At 39.0% G+C, this 24,487-nt stretch overlaps 2 protein-coding genes across 9 annotated transcripts in view; one reads left to right on the forward strand and one right to left on the reverse strand.

Annotated features, from left to right (window-relative positions):
* The first annotated feature begins 208 nt into the window (after positions 1 to 208).
* LOC129716816 (putative fatty acyl-CoA reductase CG5065) lies at positions 209 to 16,377 on the forward strand. Of its 6 annotated transcripts, XM_055666674.1 has the most exons (6): positions 209 to 234; positions 13,606 to 13,676; positions 14,346 to 15,052; positions 15,117 to 15,432; positions 15,496 to 15,628; positions 15,695 to 16,377. In XM_055666674.1, exons 3-6 carry the CDS (start codon positions 14,426 to 14,428, stop codon positions 16,275 to 16,277), a joined length of 1,659 nt encoding a protein of 552 aa, XP_055522649.1. In that variant the 5' UTR covers positions 209 to 234; positions 13,606 to 13,676; positions 14,346 to 14,425; the 3' UTR covers positions 16,278 to 16,377. The 6 variants fall into 6 exon arrangements, with proteins under 6 accessions (XP_055522649.1, XP_055522637.1, XP_055522654.1 ...); XM_055666662.1 differs by lacking the exon at positions 209 to 234 and having other exon boundaries at positions 13,655 to 13,676; positions 14,239 to 15,052; XM_055666679.1 differs by lacking the exon at positions 209 to 234 and having other exon boundaries at positions 13,659 to 13,676; positions 14,343 to 15,052.
* Positions 16,378 to 23,382: 7,005 nt separating this feature from the next.
* The window catches only part of LOC129716857 (BLOC-1-related complex subunit 5), a 57,297-nt gene continuing 56,192 nt past the window's right edge, over positions 23,383 to 24,487 (reverse strand). For all 3 annotated transcript variants that reach the window (XM_055666724.1, XM_055666729.1, XM_055666734.1), the window contains 2 exons: positions 23,836 to 24,024; positions 23,383 to 23,750 (listed from right to left, as the gene is read on the reverse strand). In XM_055666724.1, the coding sequence (XP_055522699.1) occupies positions 23,535 to 23,750; positions 23,836 to 24,024 (405 nt within the window). In that variant the 3' untranslated portion in view covers positions 23,383 to 23,534. The remainder of the gene's footprint in view (positions 23,751 to 23,835; positions 24,025 to 24,487) is intronic.

Consider the following 24,487-nt stretch of genomic DNA (forward strand, 5'->3'; position numbering starts at 1 on the left):
GCGCAACGGTCGGCACACCACAAGGCTTTCAGAAGAGCCTTACAGAAAAATGCTTTCCAATCTTGCTGCTCAGTTCTGTATTTGCGCGCGAATTAGACGGTTTTACTAGGGAAGTGTCTAAGTTACATTCGGCTCTCAAGCGCCCTGGCGGTTCGCAACTTAACGACATCTAATCCGAGCTCCCTAAGGTCAGTGGACCCTTTTTGTTTGGCATTGATGACTGATCTGGATCAGGTAATAGCGATTTCGAAGTGTACCTAATAGTTAACTAAATTTTCGTGGTGGGAAATTATGGATTGCGTAACAAGCGGAGTGCAAATGTGAAATGCAAAAGTGCGTATCAAGCAATGCGCGGCCCACCAGGTGGAGTTTTTATTGCAATAGCATCGGCCGTTTAATGTTCAGTTGCATAAGAATGCAACCAATGCATCGGTTGCATTTTCTGCTAGTGTGGTCATATTTCAGCAAAAAAAAAACACAACACTCACTTGGTGATATGCTACTTTACATAATCAACCGTTCAAAAGTTGGCTCATCGAACTAATGCATGGAAATAGACTGATGTGTCTTTTTTTATTCTGTACCGTACTAATTTGTTTCGCAAAAAGAAGTTCGTTTGTTTGCAGGGGCTTAATTTTTTAAATAACAAAGGACTGTGTAAATTATAATCTATGGTTAGTGCCATATTCCGGGGACGGGTAAGAAGTAACTTACCGAAAATCAAATGGCTCTGACCACGCTGAGTAAGCTTCTCAATTTCATAGCGATTTAATAATATAATTTGCTTAAAAAAAATGGATCGAAATACAACACTTTGATAGAGCAAATATGATTAATTGGGCTCTACGCCTATTTAAAGTTGCTTATGAGGCTGAAAATAAATTAAAGGCCTCCCACTGTATTGACTTGCGTGAAGACGCGTTTATTGACATTCTAATTAGCATCAATATAATTCAGGAGTGTTTAACGAAAATCTTATAACCGCTTGGTTACATCCAAAGGACGTCACTGAAGAGACGTTTCGATACTTTTCGTGAAATTTTAGTAGAAATAGCGGTAAAAGAGTTTTCATTGAAAAATTCGTTTTTACCTGTTTGCAAGAAAAACCTTTACGCAATACAGGTCGGACTCGATAATATACAGACTCGATTATATATTGACACGATTATATATGATTCGATCATATATAAAATTGTATATAATCGAATCATAAAAATTTTTTTTTTCAATTTTAAATATAACTTAGGGGCCATCCAAATACCACGTGGACAGCTTTGGAGGGGGGGGGGGGGTTGGCTAATGTCCATACATTTTTTTTAGAATTTATATGGGCCGTTGTCCACGGAGGGGGAGGGGGGGGGTCAAAATCGTTAAAAATCTGTCCACGTGATATGTGGATGGCCCCTTACCTAAAGCAGCAATGTCGTGTAGGGATCGTCCAAAAAATACGTAACGCTTAGGGGGAGGTAGAGATCTGACAAAACGTCGCAATCAATACTAAAAATTTTGAAGATCTATACCTAGAGGAAAGAGGGGGTCGAAAAAAGTTTTTATTTACGGTACGTAATTAATGGACGTTCCCTTCAGTGCAATATGACGCAACGCAACATTTTTTGACCCAAAACATTGATTTTTGAGCCATAATGTTTCAAGTAAAGTAAAGTTGATCTAAAACAGAAATATCACGAGGGAACGTTTACAAATTATGTAACGCTCAGGAAACGGGAAAGAGTGTTGGGTTGGCAAAGTGTTGCAACCCATACGGAAAATTTAAACAAAAAGCATGGCAAAGGGGGTAAGGAGATCAACAATAATTATTCTTGCGTTACGTTATAAATAAGCGCTTCCTTATTGATTCATGAACCTCCGTTCAAATGTTATACAACGCAAGCGGAGCTGAGAAAATTTTTTATGCCTGGTGTGCTGAGTATTGGAAACATGCTAGACAAAGTGGTGAGGGTTTTCCGAAAGTCCAATATTTATGTTACGTTAAATTTGAATGGACCCTAATATTACTATTTCAATGTAAAGGTTGAGGTGATAGAGATTGACTCTTTTCAAATACTTATTTTTATGAAATTGGTGAGCAAAAATTTAAATAAATTAAAGGCAATGTTTTTAGCTAATCTACTATCTACCCAATACACATCACGCAGTGCAAGTTGCAATACACGCCGTGTAGTGTTTCTATGCAAAAGTGGCACCCGTGCAGCACGGTGTAGTGTTCTTGCCATGGCTGACTGCAATAACATAAAGAATAACTACGATATCTATACATACATATATTTTTGTAAGGAAGGTTTTTTGCGACTTTAAAGGTGTTAGTCAAAAAAATTCTACTTATTTATTTAAAAACAACAAAAGATGTATGCAAAATAAACAATTTTTTTTTCTGATTCGATTATATATACATATATTTTTGTAAGAAAGGTTTTTTGCGACTTTAAGGGCGTTAGTCAAAAAAATCCTACTTATTTATTCAAAAACAACAAAATATTTATGCAAAATAAACAAAAAAAAAAATTTTTTTCCGATTCGATTATATACAGGATTCAATTATATATAGTGAAAATTTTTCGGAGACTGTATATAATCGAGTCCGTGCTGTATTTATAAAAAACTAGACCCAAGTGAAAAAAACTAATTTCTGGGAGCTCTGTAGCTGCAAGGTTTCAGAGTTCGCTTTGACAAGCAGGTAGTCGTGGGTTTGAATCTTAGTAGAATCAGGTCATCCCTTTTATAATAAAACTGGTCTAAGTAACGTATAATAGTTTAAGGTATTGTAATTATGGTGCGATATTGGCTGAAGGAACGAGGTTAAAAAAGTCCCTCTTAGAATACATCTGGCTAGAGAGAAACGTTAGGTGAAGTCTCTCTCCAGGGAATTGTACTTTTGTGATATTGGTAGGATAAAAAGAAGCTCGGTATAGTAGAGCAGTAGTAGATTTAAAAAGGAAGGGTAATACTTCACACACAAGCACGGATATAAATAATAAGCATGCCACTTACTTCAATAGTGATACTGCAAATAATATGAAGTGCGGAGTACAGAAAACATCTGGGCAATATCACAATAAATCAAATGTCTCTGGTCACAGTGATCAGCTGTTTTCGTAATTTGTGGGCAGAGAACACCTATAAAACCAAGATTAGAACTTTGCAACGAAACGAAATGAGAACAATTTATTTAATCCTTTGAGGATAAAAAATACAGAGATAAGAGAGAGAGATAAACACACGAAAAGAAACTTATCAAAATTTTGATAAATTTTGTTGATTTAATATTAATATTTTGTAAAGTTCGAATAAATTTGACGAATTCACTACTACTTTTTATTAAAAAAAACAGATAATACTCAATATTTAAATTTTCATAAATACAATTAGATACTTAAAAAATTCTCTTTGTATAACCTTGATTCAATTCAAGTTAATTAGTAAATCATTTTCCTAATGCATCCTTTTATAAATTACACAGTGCAACAAAAATTTACTTTTTCCTCTGTCTTGGATTTTGTGTATGATTTTTTGATGTATTTCGATGCAAAAACAAATTTCCCCGAGTTTCGACCCCTTTCACCTTAAGAGGGAACAATGGCGCCATTTTGAATTTTTGAGAAATCGAAAGTTTTTGATGTTTTTCGTCGCCATTTTGTTTTTATACCAAATATCAAAATTCTAAGAGTTTGTTTACATATGTAAAAGCATTTTCTTACCCATCTTTGAAAAAAATCTTAAATCGGACAAATACGGACCTACAAACGGTGATTTTACGAAAACAGTTATGGCATGGTTTTATTATATTTTTCAAAGAGCACATTGAGAGTATACAATCCAAGTACATCAAATATACGAGATGTTTATATCCTCTCATTAACAGGAATTCTAAACTTTTAAAGAACAAACTTTTGATTTACAAACAAATTTTTAGACCAGCAATGTTTTATGCTGTACCGATCTGGTCAAGTTGCTGTTCAACAAGGAAGAAAACGCTTTAAAGAATTCAGAATAAAATTCTGAAAATGATTTTCAAGCGTCCTCCTTGGTTTGGTACACTCGAATTACATAGACTTAGTGGTGTTGAACCATCAGAAGCTATGTCAAATAAAATTATTAACAATTTTCGACAAAAATCGTTGCAAACCTCAATTGCTACGATAAGCTCGCCTTATAGCCAATAAGCTAGCAACTAAGTTAGTTATAAGTTTACCTCCCCTTTTCTGACAAGTAGGTTTAAATCCCTACGAACGATAAGTCCTAATTGGGAAAGCAAACAAAACCTAACAATTAAAATTACAAATTTTTAACAGTGTTGAGAAGTCACCATTTGTGATTGGACACACATACTCATTACTAACTAACAGAGCCGGATTTAAGGGGGGGCCCGGGGGGCCCGGGCCCCCACATTTTTGGGGCCCCCACAAATCGAGAACAATTTTTCTCTCTATCAAAAATGAGATTAAATCAAAAGTTCGATTTACAGCAAGAATATATGAACAGACCGTGTCGATATGACTTTCAGTCTTTTCTTTAGTGTTATTTTTTCGCGAGGGCCAATATCACAACTACATCCATGAGAGTTCACCTAAGATTCTCTTGGAATGATACTCATTAACACACCGTTTGATTCGAACCAGTGCACACTGTTGCCTAAGTTGCAAAAACGTGATCGAAATTATTTTGACCCAAAACATTGATTTTAGAGCCACAGTGTCTTCAGTAAAGTTGTTTCAGTAATTATTCACCATATTATGGAAACTACAATTTTGTGATTAATCTACCTAAAAGTGAGAAACGAATTTTATTTTTCTCATTTTTGGATATAAAAATCCACTTTGCTGAGTGAAGTTGTATCACATTTAAAAAAAAACAACTTTGTCGAAGACACCATACTTCTATCTACAAATTTAAATCAACTATTGTGATGTTTTATTTGGAATGCCCTTTAGAATTAATTTTTAATATAACTTTTTTTAGTGATTTTCTAAAATTTTTCAATGTTGTTTACTATAATAAAACACATAAGGTCACCTAAAAAAGTTTATTTTTTTCGCTTTTATTTAATCAGCTACTGAAAATTTTTATGTAATAGAGCTCTCATTTACTTACATTATCTACACAGGAGGCAGCGAGAGACAAATGCCTTTATGTGAGTTGAATGATGTTTTACTTATACTTTAATATAAAAATTGTTTAGTCTGCGGATATTTGCAGATTTTGATGATATTTCTCAGTATATTTGTGCATTATTTTAAAAAAATCGTCAATAATGAAAGAAATATGAGGGATAAAAATAAACTTTGTTTGATGAAATCATTTGTTTAGATGTAGCAGACAACATTGTAGAACATTGAAAAATTGTAGAAAATCACCACTAAATGTTATATCGAAAAAATTGATTTTGAGTGGCAATCTGTAGAAAACTCCACAAAAGTCCATTAAAACTGGCAGATAGAAGCACGGTGTCTTTAACAAAGCTGTTTTTCATAGAACGTGCTATAACTTTGCCAAACAAAGTGAATTTTTATATGTAAAAATGAAAAAAGTAAAATTTGTTTCTCACTGTTTGGTGGATTAATCACGAAACTGCAACTTCTATAAAATGGAGAATAATTAATGGATCAACATTGCCGAAGCCACTACGGCTCTAAAACCATTGTTTTTTTTTTTTGATCAACTCAATTTTCATCACGTTTTTGTAGCTAGGTATGTAAAGCCGAGAAAAGAAATAACCCACAAGTTTTTAATGCATTGCTATTGCTAACTTGTTCGAATCAGAGATACCAGATGTGCTTTGCAAAATGCAGATTTTTAGAGCTCGTGTGCAGATTTTATTGACCTGCAGATGTGTGTAGGTTTTTTACCTAGTTTCTGTAGATTACTGTCTTGGTCGCCTAATATTTGCACAGTTTTTTTGAGGGCAAATTTTTGCCTGTGGATCGTAATTTTTTCAAATTACGGTAGGTTTTTTTTTATATCAAGAAAAAGTTTCCGGTTTTCGAGAAGTTGCAGACTTCTTTTCAAAAACATCTGGCACCTCTGGTGTAAATCTCGTACTCGTATGAAAAATAAATATTTTAGGGCCCCCACTTGGAACTGGGCCCCGGGCCCATACAATCGTAAATCCGGCTCTGCTAACTAATATTTATCATGAATACTTAAGCTACTAACAAATCCCCCCCTTAAAAAAAAGGATATGATTCATTAATATTATTCAACAACGTTGACTAGAATCCGAGTGACTTTATGGAGGCCATATACATTCTTTGTAGACAAGTGTTTTGTGTTTAAGGATCGGGTAACTCCTCGTCTACAATCGTCTATGAACCGTAAACATTTGCCTACTTTCAACTGTACAGGCTCCTAAAGTACTACGTGCAGTTATTGTGATTTATTAGAAATGTACCTGATACCTGTACCTCAATTTCTTTTTTTGAAACATCGATCGGCAGGAATTGGATCCCTGCAAAAATGGCTGACATTAAACAGATTTCAAATAAGTTAATCTTACATCGAGATAAACCTATTTCAGTATTGTGGGGAAATTGGGGCATCTCCCAGCTGGTCTCGAGGTACGGTGCTGGCCTAGCAAGTCAGTCGTCTTAGGTTCGAGACTCAGCTCGGGAGAGACTGTTAGTGTCAGTAGGATCGTAGCGCTAACCCCGCAATTGTCCTGTGTATAATAAAGAGAAGGTCGAGTTCCGAATCGAAATATGGCTTTGCTTTTTAGGGGAATTGGGGCAAAATTGACATGTTGCTGACATTTTACGTAAATCAGACACCTACCAAACCGTTTCTGAGACTTTTTTCCCAAATATAAGACACAAGTTGACTACCACATTTAGATGTTAGGAAGCATAATTAAATGACGCAGGGGAAGAGAGGGGGGGATTATCGTTTTGTGACAAGGGAGCGAATTGCATTGAAATCGATATAGGGTATCGAACGTCTTCGTCAGTGGTTTTCTTCGGCCCATAGAAAATTTTCGATTTCTCGAAAATTCAAAGTAGCGCCATTGTTGCCCCTTAAAGTGAAGTGGGTCTAAACTCGGAGGAATGTGTTTTTGCTTAACATGAATTTTTGACAGCCGATATAATCAGGGCTGAGCATGAGAGTTGAACAACAAACATTTGAATCTGTTCAACTAGTTCCGAGCCCATTGGAACCATTTTCACCTTTTCGTCTTTCTCCTAGAAAGGTATAGCAATCACTGCAAAAACTAAAGGTATGAAAGTGCTCCAGAGGGCCGAATGTCGTATATCACTCGACTTAGTTAGACGAGCTGAGCATTTTCTGTATGTATGTATGTATGTGTGTATGTGTGTGCGTGTATGTGCAACTTTTTTTTCTCACTCACTTTTCTCAAAGATGGCTGGACCGATTTCCGTGAAATTAATTGCAAATGAAAGGTGTAGTTACCCCATAGGTTGGTATTGAATTTCATTGTAATCGGATTTTTGGTTTAGAGGTTATGTATTAAAATGTGAAAATCACGAAACATCAATATCTCAGAAACTACACAACCGATTTTAACAAAACTGATGTCAAATGAACGGGCTATCTACAGAACTCTTAACTTTTTTTTTAATTTCATAAAGGTTAAACATATGATTCAAAAGTTATGTGAAGAAATGGTTTTTTCCAGACGCTGTTTAAACTCACTTACTTTTCTCAGAGATGCCTTGATCGATTTTCACAAAATTAGCCTCGAATGAAAGGCCTAGTTGTCCCATAGGTTGCTTTTGAATTTAATTGTAATCGGTTTCTAACTTTGTCCGTTATTTATAAAAATGTCAAATCACGCTATAAAAGCAAAGCATATACTAAAGACTGCTTAAGCTCACTTACTTTTCTCAGAAATGGCTAGATCGATTTTCACGAAATTAGTTGCAAATGTAAGGTCTAGTGGCCTCATAACACCCTATTGAACTTCATTGTAATCGGATTTTTAGTTTAAGCACCGTGTATCAAAATGTGAAAATCACGAAATTTCATTATCTCAGAAACTAAATAACCAATTTAAACAAAACTGGTGCCAAATGAATGGCCTGTCTTGAAAATCCTCAACTATTGATTAAACATGTGGTTCAAAATTATGTATAGAAGATATGTATATAAGAAGGAAATCACGTTTTGAAAAGAAATATATTCCAAAGACTGCTTAAGCTCACTCAATTTCAAGAATGGTTGGACCGATTTTCACTAAATTAGGTTCAAATAAAAGATCTAGTTGCGCAATACAATCCCATTTAATTACACTGTTATCGCACTTTAACTGTGCCCGTTATGTACCAAATTGTAAAAATCACATAACTTAATTAGGTACCACAGAAACTACACAATCGATCTGAACAAAGTTGGATTCAATGGACCAAATAAACTTGTCTTTAAAACCATCATAATGTTTAGGCATGTGGTTTGAAAGTTATGAGAAGAAAAGTATCTCGGAGACTGTTTAAAACTGCAGCAACGATCAAAATATGTGGCCTCAACATTTTTCAAATTTGATGTTGTTCTATAACCAGATTAGGCAGAATTTGACCATTTTAGGAAGTATTCCGGCAACCAGTGAAGTAGTCAGGGAGACTGCGGGTTCAAGTCCTGTCTGGATGCGGTATGTTTTTCCAAATCTGTATCATATTTTCAGTTCGCTTATTTTTCGCTTCCCCGGCTGCACACACTGTCTGCCTTTAATAAACTTGAATGTTAACGGGTAAAAGCCGTTGTTAAAGATAGAAATTAATTCGAAAAATTTAGCCCTACGGAGCACCTTCCGTTGTTGTGTTGCACTCGCAGTCAGACTGGCTTTGGTCTCGATCACAAAGGTCTATTAGAGTAATCAGCGTCAGCTGACTCTCCTGTGTGTGATGAGACATTCCTTTCAGTCGCATAAACAACGCCTGCACAGCAATGTGAAACATATTTATTTCATAGTATTTGCATGTGTATGCATGTGTGCTCATATGTGTATGAATGTTAGGTTTTGAATGTTCGTTATAGTTGTGCTGTTGGCCACCAGAAATTCGTTATTTAAAGTGGAAAATAAATCCAGCAGAAATTTTCAAGGTATATTTTTTTAAATGCGAGTGTTGTGTAATTTTTTTTGAACAAATAATAAGTTCGAATGGGAAAGGCTGGGTCTCACCACTACGTGGATCAATTTGGGTTTTATAGGGTAATTTGGTTGTAACTTAAGTGTTTTGTAATGGACTGTTCCTTACCAGCATGTTCTCTTTCGAGACATCATTTTTTATTTGGTTCTAACAGCAGGTTAACAATTTAGGAAGGAAAACTGGGTCAAGCTTTCCGAAAAACCTTTACCTTCGAGACATCAAATTAGTAAGGTTCATGGAAGCACACAATAGTTGACCTGTTGGGACGAAAAAACTCTGTCAATTTTGATACTGATATAGAGAATGTCCTAGTAAATGGTTGGTATCTGTTCATGTCGTCTGTGCTAGGAATGCTCGCATGTGATTGACTCATTGTTCGCATAAATTTGTTCTTAAAACTTTTCATCAATGCTTACCGCTGAGCAACGAAATAATAATGATTATTAGCGTATTATAAATTTTATAACACTTTATATATCCAACAACATTATTGTTATCGATTATGTGGTTAAGCTTTTATTATCGTTTGAAATCTGACCAAACATTCACCAGTTATCCATTTACCATATCCAATTACACAGGTGTACTTCAGTGTAGAAAACATAGACGTAGTTCCACGTCAAAAATTTTTTTCTTTGAGTGTATTTTTATTACAAATCATTATTAGCTATTTACCACGCTTTCTTTGACAGTTTCTCTCTAGAACAAAAGGTTTCAGAGCTAAAAAAGCTTTAAATTTAATGTAGTCTAAAATTCATACTAGTTGGCATAAAAAAAACCCTAGTGTGGTCCAGAGCATACTACTCAGCAACACTTAACCTTATCTTCACGTGGCACCGACTGGGATACGAGCAGCCAAGGAAAGATCGGGGAACCAGTGGGAACTTGGTCGTATACAAAGAAAAGGGAGTAGTTCTCTTTGGAGTGCAGTTTATCTGAGCGCCTGTTTCCCATATCAGGGCGGCTCTAACAGCGACGGTTGCGAAGTGGACGGCTGACGTATGAAATGCGGTGTCTCACCAGTAATACCCGAAACGGCAGAACCGTTGCGAGCGAACGAAAATGAACATCGATAGGATACTTGGCGCTTGGAATGTGAGGAATATTCTTAGATCGGTATGAGCGGTCATCTTGGCCAGAGAGCTGTTGAAGGCAAATATAGAGGTAGTAATCATACAAGAGGTGAGATGGCCAAGAATCGTAGAACGTGAAATCCGGGTCTGGTGTAACAGACAACGGGTCGTTCTTTCAAGTTTCAAATCTGCTAGTAATCATACAAGAGATGAGATGGCCAAGAATCGTAGAACGTGAAATCCGGGTCTGGTGTAACAGACAACGGGTCGTTCTTTCAAGTTTCACATCTGCTAAAGTGGTGTCTACAGCACAGAGCGGAACGTAGCGTCGGCTTCGTGCTACTAGAGTACTAAATGAAACGTGTCATTAGGTGGAGGCCCATTGATAACCGTTTATGCGTGTTGAGAATCAAGGGCTACTTCTTCAAATACCGTAAACTGGGGTGACTTTGATCACTTTTTTGATTGTATCTCAAATATTTTCAGAATATACTGGAAACAATAATGTTTGATATTTTTAAAATAAGTACTGGCATGCATTGAGAAAGATTCAGTCACTACTTCAAAAGTTTAGTAACAATTTTGCTGGTTTTAAACATGCTCTAAAAATTTTACACCAATCATCATTCCGGAGTGACTTTGATCACTTCATTATTTTGATGAATTTGTAGTAACACTTTGCTGCTTTCACTAAATTAAACAATCTAAAACGATTAAAACGAGTTTATAAGCATGCAAAGCAATTTGGGGGCCATTCACATTCTACGTGAACAGTTTATGTTGGCGAATGTCCAAGATTCATACATTTTTTTTTAAATATATATGAATGATTATCCACTGAAAGGGAAAGTGGTCTAAAATCATCAAAAACTAGTCCACGTGGAATATGACTCATGTAATTGTCCAAATTTGCATGTTACTTCACGTCTTGAGTTTTTGTTAAGAAGAAATATGTAATACGCTGTGGAGAGTATTGGGACTCAACATTGCCTTTGAGGAAAAACTTGCAAAAATAACAATAAAATGTATTGTTATAATATTTGTTCATCTTAAGAACTAATCTGGGAACAAAATAAAAAAAACTTTACGTATTGCAACTTGTTGTTTTGAATCTGTTTGAACCGATTGTTTGTATGCAACAAAAATCGTTGAAAATACACTTTATTTTCAATTAATATTTTAGCATGAAAAACACTCTTTAAATAGCAGGAAATGCATGAATAGTAGCAATGCGAACATATATCCACGCAATCAGTTAAGATTACGACAAGTCCCAAGCACTACGAGCGCTTTTTTACCACATTTTCAAAAAAGAGGTACAGTGATCAAAGCCACCCAGGTGAACAAAGTCACCCCAGTTTACGGTACTTACGTGTGTTAAAATTACCGAGTACTTAAAGGTTAAGTTGGGTATAATACTTTTCTTGAAATAATGCGGCTAAGCCGCCGTGGTTTCCGCAGTCCGAGCCGGCCGCCGACCCGCCGTCAGAAGCGGCGGCCTCTCGCACTCAAACGACTGATCTATTGGTTTGCTAGGTCTACTCAAACAGAGTTTCCTTCCCTTAGTTAAGTCCGAACGAGCGGTAGCGAGTAAGGACAGCATTCGCTCGACCAGCGAGTCGGCCGAACGCCGCGAGTGTATTGCTTTCCAAATGACACTTTGAATCGAATTACATGTTGTTAAAAGAAGGCTGTGATGATGATGACGATAATAACGTATTCCGCATCACTTCCCCTTGGTCTCGTGTCCATTCTGCCTCGCGCCCATTCAGCTTCGGGTCCATTCGGCCTCGCGTCCATTCAGCCTCGGGTCCATTCGGCCTCGCGTCCATATGCCTCGTGTCCGTATGCCTGCCGTCCATTATGCCTAGCGTACTATGCCTCGTGTCCGTATGCCTCGCGTCTGTATGCTTAACGGGGTGTCATCGCTATAGGTCCGCCAGCCTTTGACGAGGTGAAAAAAGTTTGCAGAGAACTGAAAAGCCACAAAACTAAGAAGGACGGCTAACCGGCCGAACATCTCAAGGTTGGGAACGAGCTACTGTATATTGCAATGCACCAGATTATCCTACGGGGAAACTACCTTTCGAGCGGGATGATCTTCAAGACTTCAAGGCGGTGTACGATTCAGTGAAAAGCAATGAACTGTGGCAGATTACACTGCCAAAATGAAGTACAAGGTGATTGGCAACGATCGTGGTAGACCTACGCGAGGGATACATACCTCGGCAAAAAACGTGAAAAAACGCGTAAATCCGCGTAAAAAAATAACGCGGTAATTTAAAAATCCGCGTATAAAAACGCGATAGATAAAAATTCCCCGTAAAGTAAGCCTTGGTGGTTCAGCGTAACTGAAAACTCCGCGTAAAAAAAGCGTAAATTGAAAAATCTTTCGTGAAAAAATCTGCGTAAATAAAACTTGACTGTACTTTCGAAGTGGTTGATGATTTTGTTTATCTTTGTACACTTGTAACATGCGATAACGAGGTAACCCGTGAGGTAGAAAGACGGATTGCGACAGCTAACAGGGTTTATTACGGATTGCGTAGCGTAGGTCCTGCAGCCAGAGCAGATCCACACGAAATTTTCGCTCTACAAGACACTGAACCTCCCGGTGCTGCTCTACGGATATAAATCGTGGACGTGGCAGGAGGCCGATCGGCGGCCACTTAGAGTCTATGAGTGTAGAATTTTGCGATCAATACTCTCTGGCAAACAAGAAAATGGAGTGTGGCACAGGCGCATGAATCACGAGCTGTATGAAGTATACAAACATGCTGATATTGTCAAGCTGATGAAACACGACAGGCTACGTAGCACGTATGGCGGATGAGCAACCAGCAAAGATAACATTCAACAGAGACCCGGATATGATAGACTTTAGGGCGTTCACACGAGGATTCTTCGCTAGATTTCTCCGAAATGTTGGCATCCTTGGGTAGTGTCCTTGTAGAACGTACCGTTTTGCAAACAATCTTTGCACGGACCGATTTGATCTCGATTTGCGTACGTGCAATCCGAGGACGTCCACTTCCCGGCTTTCGCTTGCTCGGGGCCATCCTGTAGAGACTTTTTGATGCGATAAAGTGTGGTCAAATGACATCCAACGGCCTCGGTAAACTCGTAATCCCTTCTTTGGCATACATTTTCACTTTTGGGCAGTTTCATAAAAAATGTCCCAGTTTTAATATATTTTTTCAATTCCCTTTTTTTTTGGCTGAAACTTTGCATAGACGTTTATTTTGCTCATCAAAGCAGAGAAATATTTTGATTAAAGTAATCGTTACATTAAGGCCGTTACAAATTTTATTTCATTTTATGTCACCGCCCCCCCCCCCCCCCTTCAAAAATCTTGAATATTGGAAGGGGAAGAAAAAAAAGCTCATACCGTTTCATTCATTTTATTTGTTTTCCGACAGCATTAATGCTTAATTTAGCAATGAACAAGTCCAGTGACAGAGAGAGTGTCTTCAAAAGGCAAGCGAAATAGGTAATAATAATTATTATTATTATTATGTTATTTTTAACATTTATTTGAGTGCAAGTTACAAACGTCATAACTTGCACACAAACTTTTATCAAAGATATTTCTGTTTTTTTCGTCTCGGTGTTATTTATTTTTTGCTACCCCCTTTGCTAACTTTGATAACCTTGGACATAAAAAGAATTCAAAATTTGTATCAGCTTAATCAAAAGAAAACGAAATATAAATAATATTACCTTTTAGGCCGTATCAATTTAGCACGCGAGCGTCCCGTTAGCTTTTTATCAGTAAACAAGACGAAAATTTGTAATAACGCATAATTATAACACGAACACGTAAGCATTATTAGCTGAATCCAACCGGAAGCAAATTCTCCAAAATCGACATTCACAGCAAGAGAAACTTAGTATGTAATTGGTAGCTCGCTGTACATTTAGTCTAATGTCGAAGCTAACAGAAATAACATACGAATAAGCAAAAGCATTCAAAATATGGAAAAAGAACGCATGATAAATTTGCAGTAATGTGATTAGATAATTATATTTACTCTGTTTTGACCATTCTACAGCATACAATTGTTTACGGACAATAACAAAAATATACTAACAGTTACCAATTTACCAATTACCAATTTAAACGTTAATGAACCGGTTCATCTGATAACGCACGCAGCAGCATCAGTAGCGGTAGCAAGCCCAGCAGTCAGACAACAGGTTAGCATCTGCCAGCGATCCGTGGAAAGCTTATCGATCATAATGGATCTGCCGATAATGGCCCAGGTGGAAAGCATTGCGAACCGTTTCCACTCGGCATCGCTCTGCGCTCCGTCAGTCGAAACCGGCAGCATGAGTAACGAAGACGCGAAGGCCCTTGTGGTGCCTGATTTAAATAATAATAACGTCCCCGCGAAGGAAGCCCTTTCTGAGCCGGGGGAAATCGAGCAACCCTACGAAATTCGACCATTCTATGATAATAAGAGCATTTTCATCACCGGTGGAACCGGATTTTTGGGAAAAGTGCTAATCGAAAAACTGCTGCGCAGTTGCGACGGAATAAAACATATTTATGTGCTGCTGCGGCCGAAGCGCGGTCTTTCCAGTGAACAACGCTACCGTGAGTTTGTGAAGCATCCGGTCTTCGATAGAATCCGTTCGAAGATGCCCTTTGTACTAGAGAAACTGATATATGTTGGAGGCGATATTGCGATGCCTTCTTTGGGCCTCTCGGAGAAGGACATGCAACGGCTGATGGAAAACGTCCACATCGTTTTTCATGTAGCAGCAACCGTTCGTTTCAACGAAGGCTTGAAAGAAGCTGCGGTACTGAATACGATCGGCACTCAACGAATTCTAGATTTGTGCGTTAAAATGTTTCATCTGCAGGTACTTGAATGTTATTTAACCGAACTACAAGAATATTAGAATTTGTTCTTTACTTTTTTCGCAGAGTGTGGTTCACGTCTCAACTGCCTACAGTAATCCCTGCAGGAGAGAAGTTGACGAGGTGGTCTATACACCTACCATGGATGCCGAGTCTTTCGTACAATGCATCAACATCTTACCGGGGGACGTGGTCAACGCCCTAGCCGGCAAGCTGCAGGGTTCACATCCGAACACGTATACACTCACCAAGTCGATTGCCGAACAGTTAGTATCAGACTACAGCAACCGGCTACCGATATGCATTGTGCGACCCTCGATAGTGACCGGAGCGCTGAAGGAACCCTTTCCGGGTTGGATCGATAATGTCTACGGAATCACGGGTCAGATTATAAAATTTCCCCCGTTTAGTCGTTTTTCTTCCTTGAATTAATGACTTTTTTTAGGTATCATGATGGAAATCGGAAGAGGCACCATAAGCAGCATAATGTGCGACCAGAAGTGTGTGATGGACGTGATCCCAGTGGATATTGTATGCAACACGTTAATCGCAGCCGCCTGGGAAAACGCCATGACCATGTGACACACGGAATTGAAGGGTCGAAAGAATCCCACCCAACGCTAATAGTCTCTCACCTTTTTCAGATCCAACCCAATTCGAGTGTACAACTGCACTTCCGGTTCGGTGAATCCCATCAAATGGTACAGGTATGGTGAAATTACCCAAAAATGGTCCCTGAAAAATCCAACCAAATACGTGATGCTTTACCCGGGCTTCCGCTTTCGAACGAATCGAACGATGCACAAGATAGTGGAGCTGTTTTTGCACCTGCTACCGGCTTATCTGTTCGATCTGCTGATGCGAGCCCAGGGCTCGAAACCGATTATGGCCAAAATTGCAAGACGATTCCAGAAGGCTGCCGACACGGGAGAATTTTTCGCAATGCACGAGTGGAACTTCCGGGTTCCCAATCTGAAACGGCTGTCGCGGAAGGTTCGACTGGCTCGCGACGGGGAAGATTTCAACATGGACATGAGCGACATGAGCTGGGATTCGTATATCGAGAAGTACATGCTGGGCATTCGGACCTTCGTGCTGAAGGATGGACTGGACAGTTTGGAGAAGGCCCGAACGAAGCTGCGAAGATTGTACTGGGTGAAGCGTTTGCTACAGGTTGGGGTGCTGGTTTTTTTGTACTACTTTGTTTTTAAGGGGTTACTTTTTTGACGCTGTGAAGCGCTTGATGATAGTAATGCTGATAAGTTTCTGTGAATAAGCAGATATGTTACTCTTTTTCTGTATCAATAAAAAAACGATGTTATCGTATGTCACCTGAAAGACGTACTTATTAAAAATTTAGTCACTGAAATGAATATACTTGTTGATCATAGGTATGGAAAATAATTTTGTTTTTCTAACAAAGTATTTAACAGATTGTGTTTGGCCAATCTTTTATTTATTTTCTTCCCACCATGTTCAGTTAACTGTTGAAAAACTTGCATAACTAGCGTTCGTTTCATTATTGAACAACCTGTTCTTCAGGAGACTCGAACCGACCGAAAAGTCGGTTGTTCTCTGATTGTTAGTGTTTTTAACGTAAGATTTCTGGAGCGTAATATCTTACGAATTATGCGTTGTCAAAACGAGTTTTATTTTTTAGCGTCCTTCTTTAAAATTGCTGACTATTATCGCTTTTCTATTTCCTGACTTTTGCTATCGCATCTAATAAAATGTAGCGGCTGGCAAGTATCAATTGCTAGTAAGGATCACCGTCCTGGGATTTGTTGTTTTATTCAATTTAAGGACGTTTTTATTTGTGCATATATTTAGGAGTTGGGTGACCTAGTGAACTTAAGAATAATCATTAATGACATCTTGATGTTTAAATCTCTGCTATTCGCAATTCGGGTTTAAACCATTTTTTTTTTTCTTCTGAATACTGTTATCTCTCACCTCAGATAGGTGAATGTATGGCGTGTGTAGGGTACGCTGGGCCGGTCCGGCTGATGCTAAATCTGGTTGGATTGGGGAAACTGCCTCGTGGTCTCTCTTGCTGGGTCTCCGTTGGGTCTCGGCGGGCTCCGCGCGTCTCGGCGCTACGTCGACGTACAGCTGGGAGAGAGTTCTCATGGGCACACTACCCCGGGAGCTGAGTTAGCTCAGTCTCTAGCTGACTTTTTGGCTTCATAGCCACGCGGACAGATGTAGCAAAAACCTCAAATAATGGGTCCTGATGGTTGGGGGAAAAGAAGGAGGAACTAAGCACTGGACTCTTTCTAACTTCGTGATTTACTTTTTCCTGATTCGCAAAGATCAACCTTAGCTGAGTAATCACTTGATATCATGTTTTACTTCGATTTTCACAATTAATGTTTATAATTTTTATTCCGAGTAACTCCGTCTCGTTTAAAGCTCTATCAACGGTCGGCGATGTATCGTCTATGCTATCTATTTCTTAGTTTTCCACTTCTCCCTCTTCCAACCCCCTTTCCATCCTTTCCTTAGACCGTACATAAACAATTATCATGCTTTTTTTCACTGTCTCCTAACATAGCAAAGCAAAGTCTTGGTGCTATATTCCGATCCGGAACTTGACCTTCTGTTTATTTATACACAAACTTCGCAGCCAACTGTTTAGTGTACAGGATAATTGCGGGGCTAGCGCTACGATCCTACTGACACTCTCCCGAGCCGAGACACGAACCTACAACGACTGACTTGTTAGGCCAGAATCGTACCTCGAGACCATCTGGGAGATGTACGATCTCCTAACATAATGAACTTAGTAAACATGTATGACGGGAATTCAGACAATTTGATGACGACTTCAAATTTTACCAACATTATTTCAGTACTAACAAGCCTATCTTACCGAACAGCATATGCTTTGTTTTTCGCTGGTTGCTCGTATGTGGTATATGGGGTAAAATCGCAAACGGCACCAATGCCTTAAAATATGGCTGAAGTTTTAAATGTACACGCCCTGGCGGATTAATCATAAAAGATTTTATCAGTAGCAAGCACCGGACATATTTTGTTATTTTTAGTTTTTAGACTATGAACTGTGTGATTCATTCATTCATTTGTTCAATTTGTTTCTCAATTTCTAATCCATATTCCCCATTTTTTCCAACGTTAAAATAAAACAACTTTTCAGTTTCGTTTTATTTTATTCAAGCTTTCTAATCATGTACAGGTCTCTTGTAATCCCAAAAATAATTCATATAAATTAAAGATAAAGTGCATGGAAAGTTCTAGATCCAAAATGTCACAAATGTCAAAACTATCATGATGTCAAGAATGGCAGAAGTATCAATACTAAATTTGTCAGATTCACCCAGGGGAATGGTCTGAGGAATAACTACCTAGAGACTGGTTGGAAGGACTCATATGCCCTATCTACAAGAAAAGACATAGACTCGACTGCAGTAATTATCGAGGCATAACCCTCCACAATTCCGCTTACAAAATTCTCTCCCGTATCTTGTTCCAGCGACTGAGGCCGTTGCAGGAAGTATTTGTTGGAGAACCAATGCGGTTTTCAAGTGGGGCGATCTACAACGGACCAGATGTTCACCTTGAGATAGATCCTCGACAAGTTTCGAGAACACAACTTGCAGACACATCTTCTGTTTATTGACTTTAAGGCGGCGTACGATACAGTGCAGTGAAATGCAACGAGCTGTGGCAAATTATGCTAAAACATGGTTTTCCAACAAAACTAATGGGACATCCGAAGCAATGTTCAATTCTAAGAGATGGCGCTGCAGTGGTAGTGGTAGTAAAATCGAAATTTCAACGAGCATTTTGCTTAATGACCGGAAAAACTGCTATTAGTTACTCTGTTTTTATCTTATTCTAACTTTCTAGTACTTACTTCTACTATATTTAATCAATTTTTATCAAAAAACTTGATTTTGCTGTACTACTATATTGCGTCAACGGAGATGTATAAGAAAATCAAGTTTTTTGATAAAAATAGATTGCATATAGTAAAAGTAACTACTTGAAAGTTAGAATAATATAAAAACAAGGTAACTAATAGCAGTTTTTCCGGTCAATAAGCAAAATGCTCGTAGAAATTTCGATTTTACTACCACTACCACTACAGCGCCATCTCTTAGAATTTAATATTGTTTCGGGTGTCCCATTAAACTGTTACGTGCGACGCTTAAGCAAGGTGACGGAACTTGCTGTTCAACTCAGCTTTGGAAGGTGCAATACAAGGGGCAGGTGTGCAGAGGAGCGGCACCATCATCACGAAGTCCCACATGCTTCTAGGCTTCGCGGACGACATTGATATAATTGGTGTTAACCGTAGAGCTGTTGAGAAGGGTTTTAAGGCTGTCAAATGGAAAGCTGCGAGAATTGGACTTACCATAAACACTGCCAAAACGAAGTACATGGTGATTGTCATAGAGCGTGGTAGTTCTGCGGGTGTTGGTGCGCGGTAGAAAATGGATGGGAATACTTTCGAAGTGTTCGACGAATTTGTTTATCTTGGTACTCTCGTGACATATGACAACTAGGTGAGCCGCGAGGTGGAGAGACGGATTGCGGCAGCGCATAGGGCTTATTACGGATTGCGTAGTCAGCTTAGGTTCCGTAGCCTACAGATCCGTACGAAATTTGCGCTCTATAGGACTCTGATATTCCCGTTGGTGCTCTATGGACATGAATCGTGGACGTGGAAGGAGGCCGATCGGGGTTTTCGAGCGTAGAATCCTGCGATCAATACTCGGAGGTAAACTAGAAAATAAGGTGTGGTGCAGGCGCTGAACAAAGTATACAAACACGCTGATATTGTCAAGCTCATGGAACACGGCAGATTACAGTGGGCTGGCCACGTAGGACGGATGGCAGATGAGCGACCGGCAAAGATAATATTTAGCAGAGAACCAGCCAGAGGCCGACGACTTCGAGGCAGGCCTCACACGCGCTGGATATGTGCTGTCGATGAGGATGCCAGAGCAGCGGGTGTAAGGGGAGACTGGAGAGCCCAAGACCGAGTTTTGTGGAGATGTATTCTGGATTCGGCATAGAATCTCAACGATCTGTCGTCATAAAAGTAAAAGTGAAGTAAGTAATCTATACTAAATGTTTCAACCGTCAACAGAAAACAGTTTGTGAAAGGATAACTTGTTATTGAAAATTATGTATTTATTCAAATGATTGGACAATATGCGTTCAGCTATTTGCGAGTCGAATCAAATAGGTATGCCAATGTTGCTTCGCCATGTGATGCTTGAAACTATCAAAAATTTGTGGAAGCACGACTTCGACTACCAAATACTGTAAATTAGCAAGAAATCACTCGAAAGAATCTCTGTTAAGGCGTAAGTACAACAATTATTGATTCATTCCTGAATAATTCTCTATGCATTGAACCATGTCCAGAAACTAAAAAAACGATGAACGCAACGACAAGGCGACAATTTACGTATCTCTTAAATTGTGCCATAATTTTAAAACAATGTTAAAATTGTCATACATATTTTCCAAAAATATTCCTGATTTTTCTAGATTTTATTTTCCTGTCACGTAAATCATCAATTCAAAGTTAACACAAAATTTTGAAATTCGCCCCCCTCCTTACCCACGCTGATGGATAAAGTGACACCAATATATAAAAACTTGTTCAAACAAATTTTCGCGGTAATCTGTTCAGTAGTTTCGGAGTCTACAGGTGACTACAGGCAGTGGGTCGGTAATGGCCTGTCGCCATAAAAGTAAAATAAGTAATCTTAGTTATTCTAGAGCCGAGACGTTTTTTTCCCTTGTAGAAGACTGAACCACTGCGACCATTTTTTTTTATCTATTGTGGTATGCTTCACCTTACTCTAAGTGCGTACGAGCAGGTACATCACCTTTTGGCGAGTTGATGTCCTTGCTACATTGCACATTTATCCAGTTGGGCAACGCACTTCGTATGAAGTTTATCACCTCACCAGGACTTTCCCTCCGAATTTTGGTAGGTTCAATGTGTCCCTTACCGAAGATACGCAATTTGCGTTGTATTCATACTCGGCATTCGCAGAGTAGATGTTCTGAAGTTTCACTTACGATGCCACACAGGCGACATTTATCATCTTCAAGTTTGCGTATCTTCTTAAGATGATACTTACTCGAACAGTACCCTGTAATAAGACCTGTGAATGTCCTCAAGTCTTTCTTATTTATTCTGAGCAGCACGAGGCTCTTCTCGCGATTTGGCTCTATGAATCTTTTCGATTGTCGTAATCCGCTTATGACATCCCAGTTTGCTTTGATGATCGCTTTCTCCCATTCACCGAGTTCAGCTTTTAGAGCGCTCGGGGGACTCCACAGAAAGGTTCTGGGCCAACAAATTTAGTAGATGACCCTTGTCTGGCTAGTAAGTCGGCCTTCTCGTTTCCTTCGATTCCACAATGACCAGGAACCCAGTAAAAGTTCACCTGGTTTTTCATAGCTAACTTTCGGAGCGACAGGATGCATTCCCACATTAGTTTAGAATGGAAGAAAGGAGAATTCAGGGCTTTAAGTGCTGCCTGACTATCACAGAAAATGCCTATATTTGCGTGACGATAATTTCTTTCCAGACACGTATTCGTGTATTCTATTATCGCGTATATTTTCGCCTGGAATACTGTTGGCCAGTGTCCCATGGGAAAAAATTTATTAATTTCTGGTCCTGTGAATCCCGCACCCGCGGAACCATTCATTTTAGAACCGTCTGTGTAGAAGCAAAGTGAACCATCCCGAATTGTGGGTCCACCTTGTTGTCAACTTTCTCGTTCTATCTCTACTGTTCTGTAAGGAATTTCGAAATTTGGTTTCCTCTCCAACCAATCCTCCTTACTTTTTATTAGATTATTTATTTGGAAATCTTTCAGTATTCTCAGGTGTCCTGTTAGATCTCCTTCTTTTAGGTTGCACTGTCGATTTAGCCTTAGAGCACTTTTTTCCGCTTCTAGTTGAACCACCTGATAAAGTGGAAGAAGGTGAAGTATTACATCTAGGGCTTTTGATGGAGTGCTTCTCATAGCTCCACAAATCGATGCACAGGCCAATCTTTGGATTTTACCTAGCTTGGCTTGAGCGGATGTTGCCGTGGTTTTGAGCCACCAAACTAACGAGGCGTAGGTTATTCTGGGTATGATTATTGTTTTATATATCCTGTGTATCATGCTGGGTTTGAGACCCCTGCTTTTTCCAATGGCTCTGCTGCATACCCATAGGGCGTTTGTGGTCTTGGTAATTGTTTGTTCTATTTGAGTGATCTAGCTTAGTTTCTGGTCAAGTATGAGCCGAGACGTTAGCCAGGTTATGATTCTTTTCGCACTTTGGGAGTCTAGTCTAGTCTACACTAACACAGCCAGTACTTGAAAGGATCCTGGAAAATGATATCCACCATTTAAAAAAAAAATGTTTTCCATACATTTTTCTTATCAACGGCCAGGCCTACTGTGTAGCGCAATATACACTAAAGTCGGGATATGTGCCGCGTAAAAAAACCGCATAGATTACGGAATCCGCGTAAAAAAACCGCGTAAATTCCGGAATCCGCGTAAAAAAAACGCGTAAATTCCGGGATCCGCATAAAAAAACCGCATAAATTCCGGAGCCCGCGTAAAAAAACCAGCGTTAATTCTGCGTTCCGAGTGGAGGGAAACCGAAATCCGCGCAAAAAAAAAAATACCCCTAGATCCTTTCATTCAATCCTCATCTTTTGTCCCTAATCGATCATACGCATCGATCTGTTCGGCTTCAAGTTGCAGAAAAACTCTGAACATTCAGTATCCTTGCAACTGTTGCGGGAACTCCTCCTTATGGCGCCCTCGACATCCTTCGACTAGGGCTTCAGGCTCAGGCTGCCTCAGGCTCAAAAGATTTTAATTCGCACTTCTGTAAATATTCATCGAACGATTGTAATGCAGTTGATGTTTCTCATCCCTGGTTAAAAACATCAGAGACGCAAAAACACTTAACAATTCACAGATATAATAAATTTTATCATTACTGAGGCTTTATATTCTAAAATTTTCAAATGGTTGCTAGAATCTCACAGAAGCTAGTTTTAAATTAATGTTCATCTAAAGTTTTCAAAAAACACGACAGCATTATTCTGAGATGGCAGTTTCAACTGGGCTGGACATTTCAACATTACTTTTATACGCTTTACTGGCAATCGAGAAAAATATATAGAGTATAGTTTTTAAAAACCACCAAAAACCCGATTGAAGCATTTTAAAATCGTCTTCCATAGGTAAATAAAACTGATTAGAAATTGGTAGTGTAATTTTGTCTCACCCGGAGATTTCAATAATCAATAAACTTCAGTAATTAAATCAACCACGATTATGCATTGATTTATTCGAAGCAAGCCCTTCGATCATCTGCAGTAATATGTAACGCATACTAAATCTGGTATTATGTATCAATTATTATATACATACTGTGTTATTACTGACAGTTTCCTCTCCCTCCACCACATCCGAGTGGGTTCTATTCTGTTTTCCACACGAACGGCTCGAGCCGATCCTCGACGTCGAGCAGATTGTTCAAGTACTCCATGCTCTCGATGTTCTGATTGAGAATATCATTACATCTCGTTAGTTGCTGCGATATTACCCGCACCTTGGAGAATGTCTCGGCGTAGGAGGTGTACAGTTTCTGCTTCTGCACCAGCTGCGCCAGTGCGCTGGAGATTTCTTGGTCCACCTACGAAACAAAGCAAACGCAACACCGTAAATGATCAACCTTTACCGTCTGTCACATATTCACACATACGCGCGCACGAACCTACCTCTTTGATTTTGTTGGTGATCTGGTGCTGCTCGGCCGCGACCTGAGTGGCACAGGTGTTGAAGTGCAACTGCAAACGGCTGCACATGTTGGCCATATGGGTCGGCTGCAGACGCTCGAGTACCTCGGGATCGCGATTGGCTGGCAGGGACAGGGTACCTCGCATTACGGGTAGAAACTGTGGTATGCTCTGTTGGTGATATAGGTCAATCAATTCAACATTAATTTGATGTGAAATATGACATTTTTACACGAACAATACATGCTGCAGGGTGAGGAAAAAGGTCAAATAGTCGGGGTGTTGTATAAATGAAGTACTTTTCGTTTTTATTTTGAAGTCACTCCTCGAGCAGTCGTCACTGATGAGCTGCTTAACAGCAACTTCATACAAAATGCATGTAGCTGGCATAAATCGGCAGAGATGATTCCCAGTATGGAGTTGCCATAAAGCAGTCAACCCGGGATTGTGTAAACCAATAAATCAGTATTAAGTTAAATACCTCCGGATACCCATTTACGCTGGTGCTGGTGCCGACTAATGCAATAAAACAGCACAGTTTTTGGTGAACGATCAGAGCTCAGACAACTATTTCGGAACCAATCGTGACAGTAAGATATTTTTCACCCGGCACCGTTGAGACAATAACAACATT

Source organism: Wyeomyia smithii, chromosome 1 (genome assembly GCF_029784165.1).
Source record: "Wyeomyia smithii strain HCP4-BCI-WySm-NY-G18 chromosome 1, ASM2978416v1, whole genome shotgun sequence".
Taxonomy (NCBI): Eukaryota; Metazoa; Arthropoda; class Insecta; order Diptera; family Culicidae; genus Wyeomyia; species Wyeomyia smithii.

Coding starts and splice junctions, on each gene's coding strand:
- LOC129716816 (XM_055666674.1), top strand. CDS start 14,426: ATGGATCTGCCGATAATGGCCCAGGTGGAAAGCATTGCGAACCGTTTC. Junction 15,433..15,495: donor TAATGTCTACGGAATCACGG/GTCAGATTATAA, acceptor GACTTTTTTTAG/GTATCATGATGGAAATCGGA. Junction 15,629..15,694: donor TGGGAAAACGCCATGACCAT/GTGACACACGGA, acceptor CACCTTTTTCAG/ATCCAACCCAATTCGAGTGT.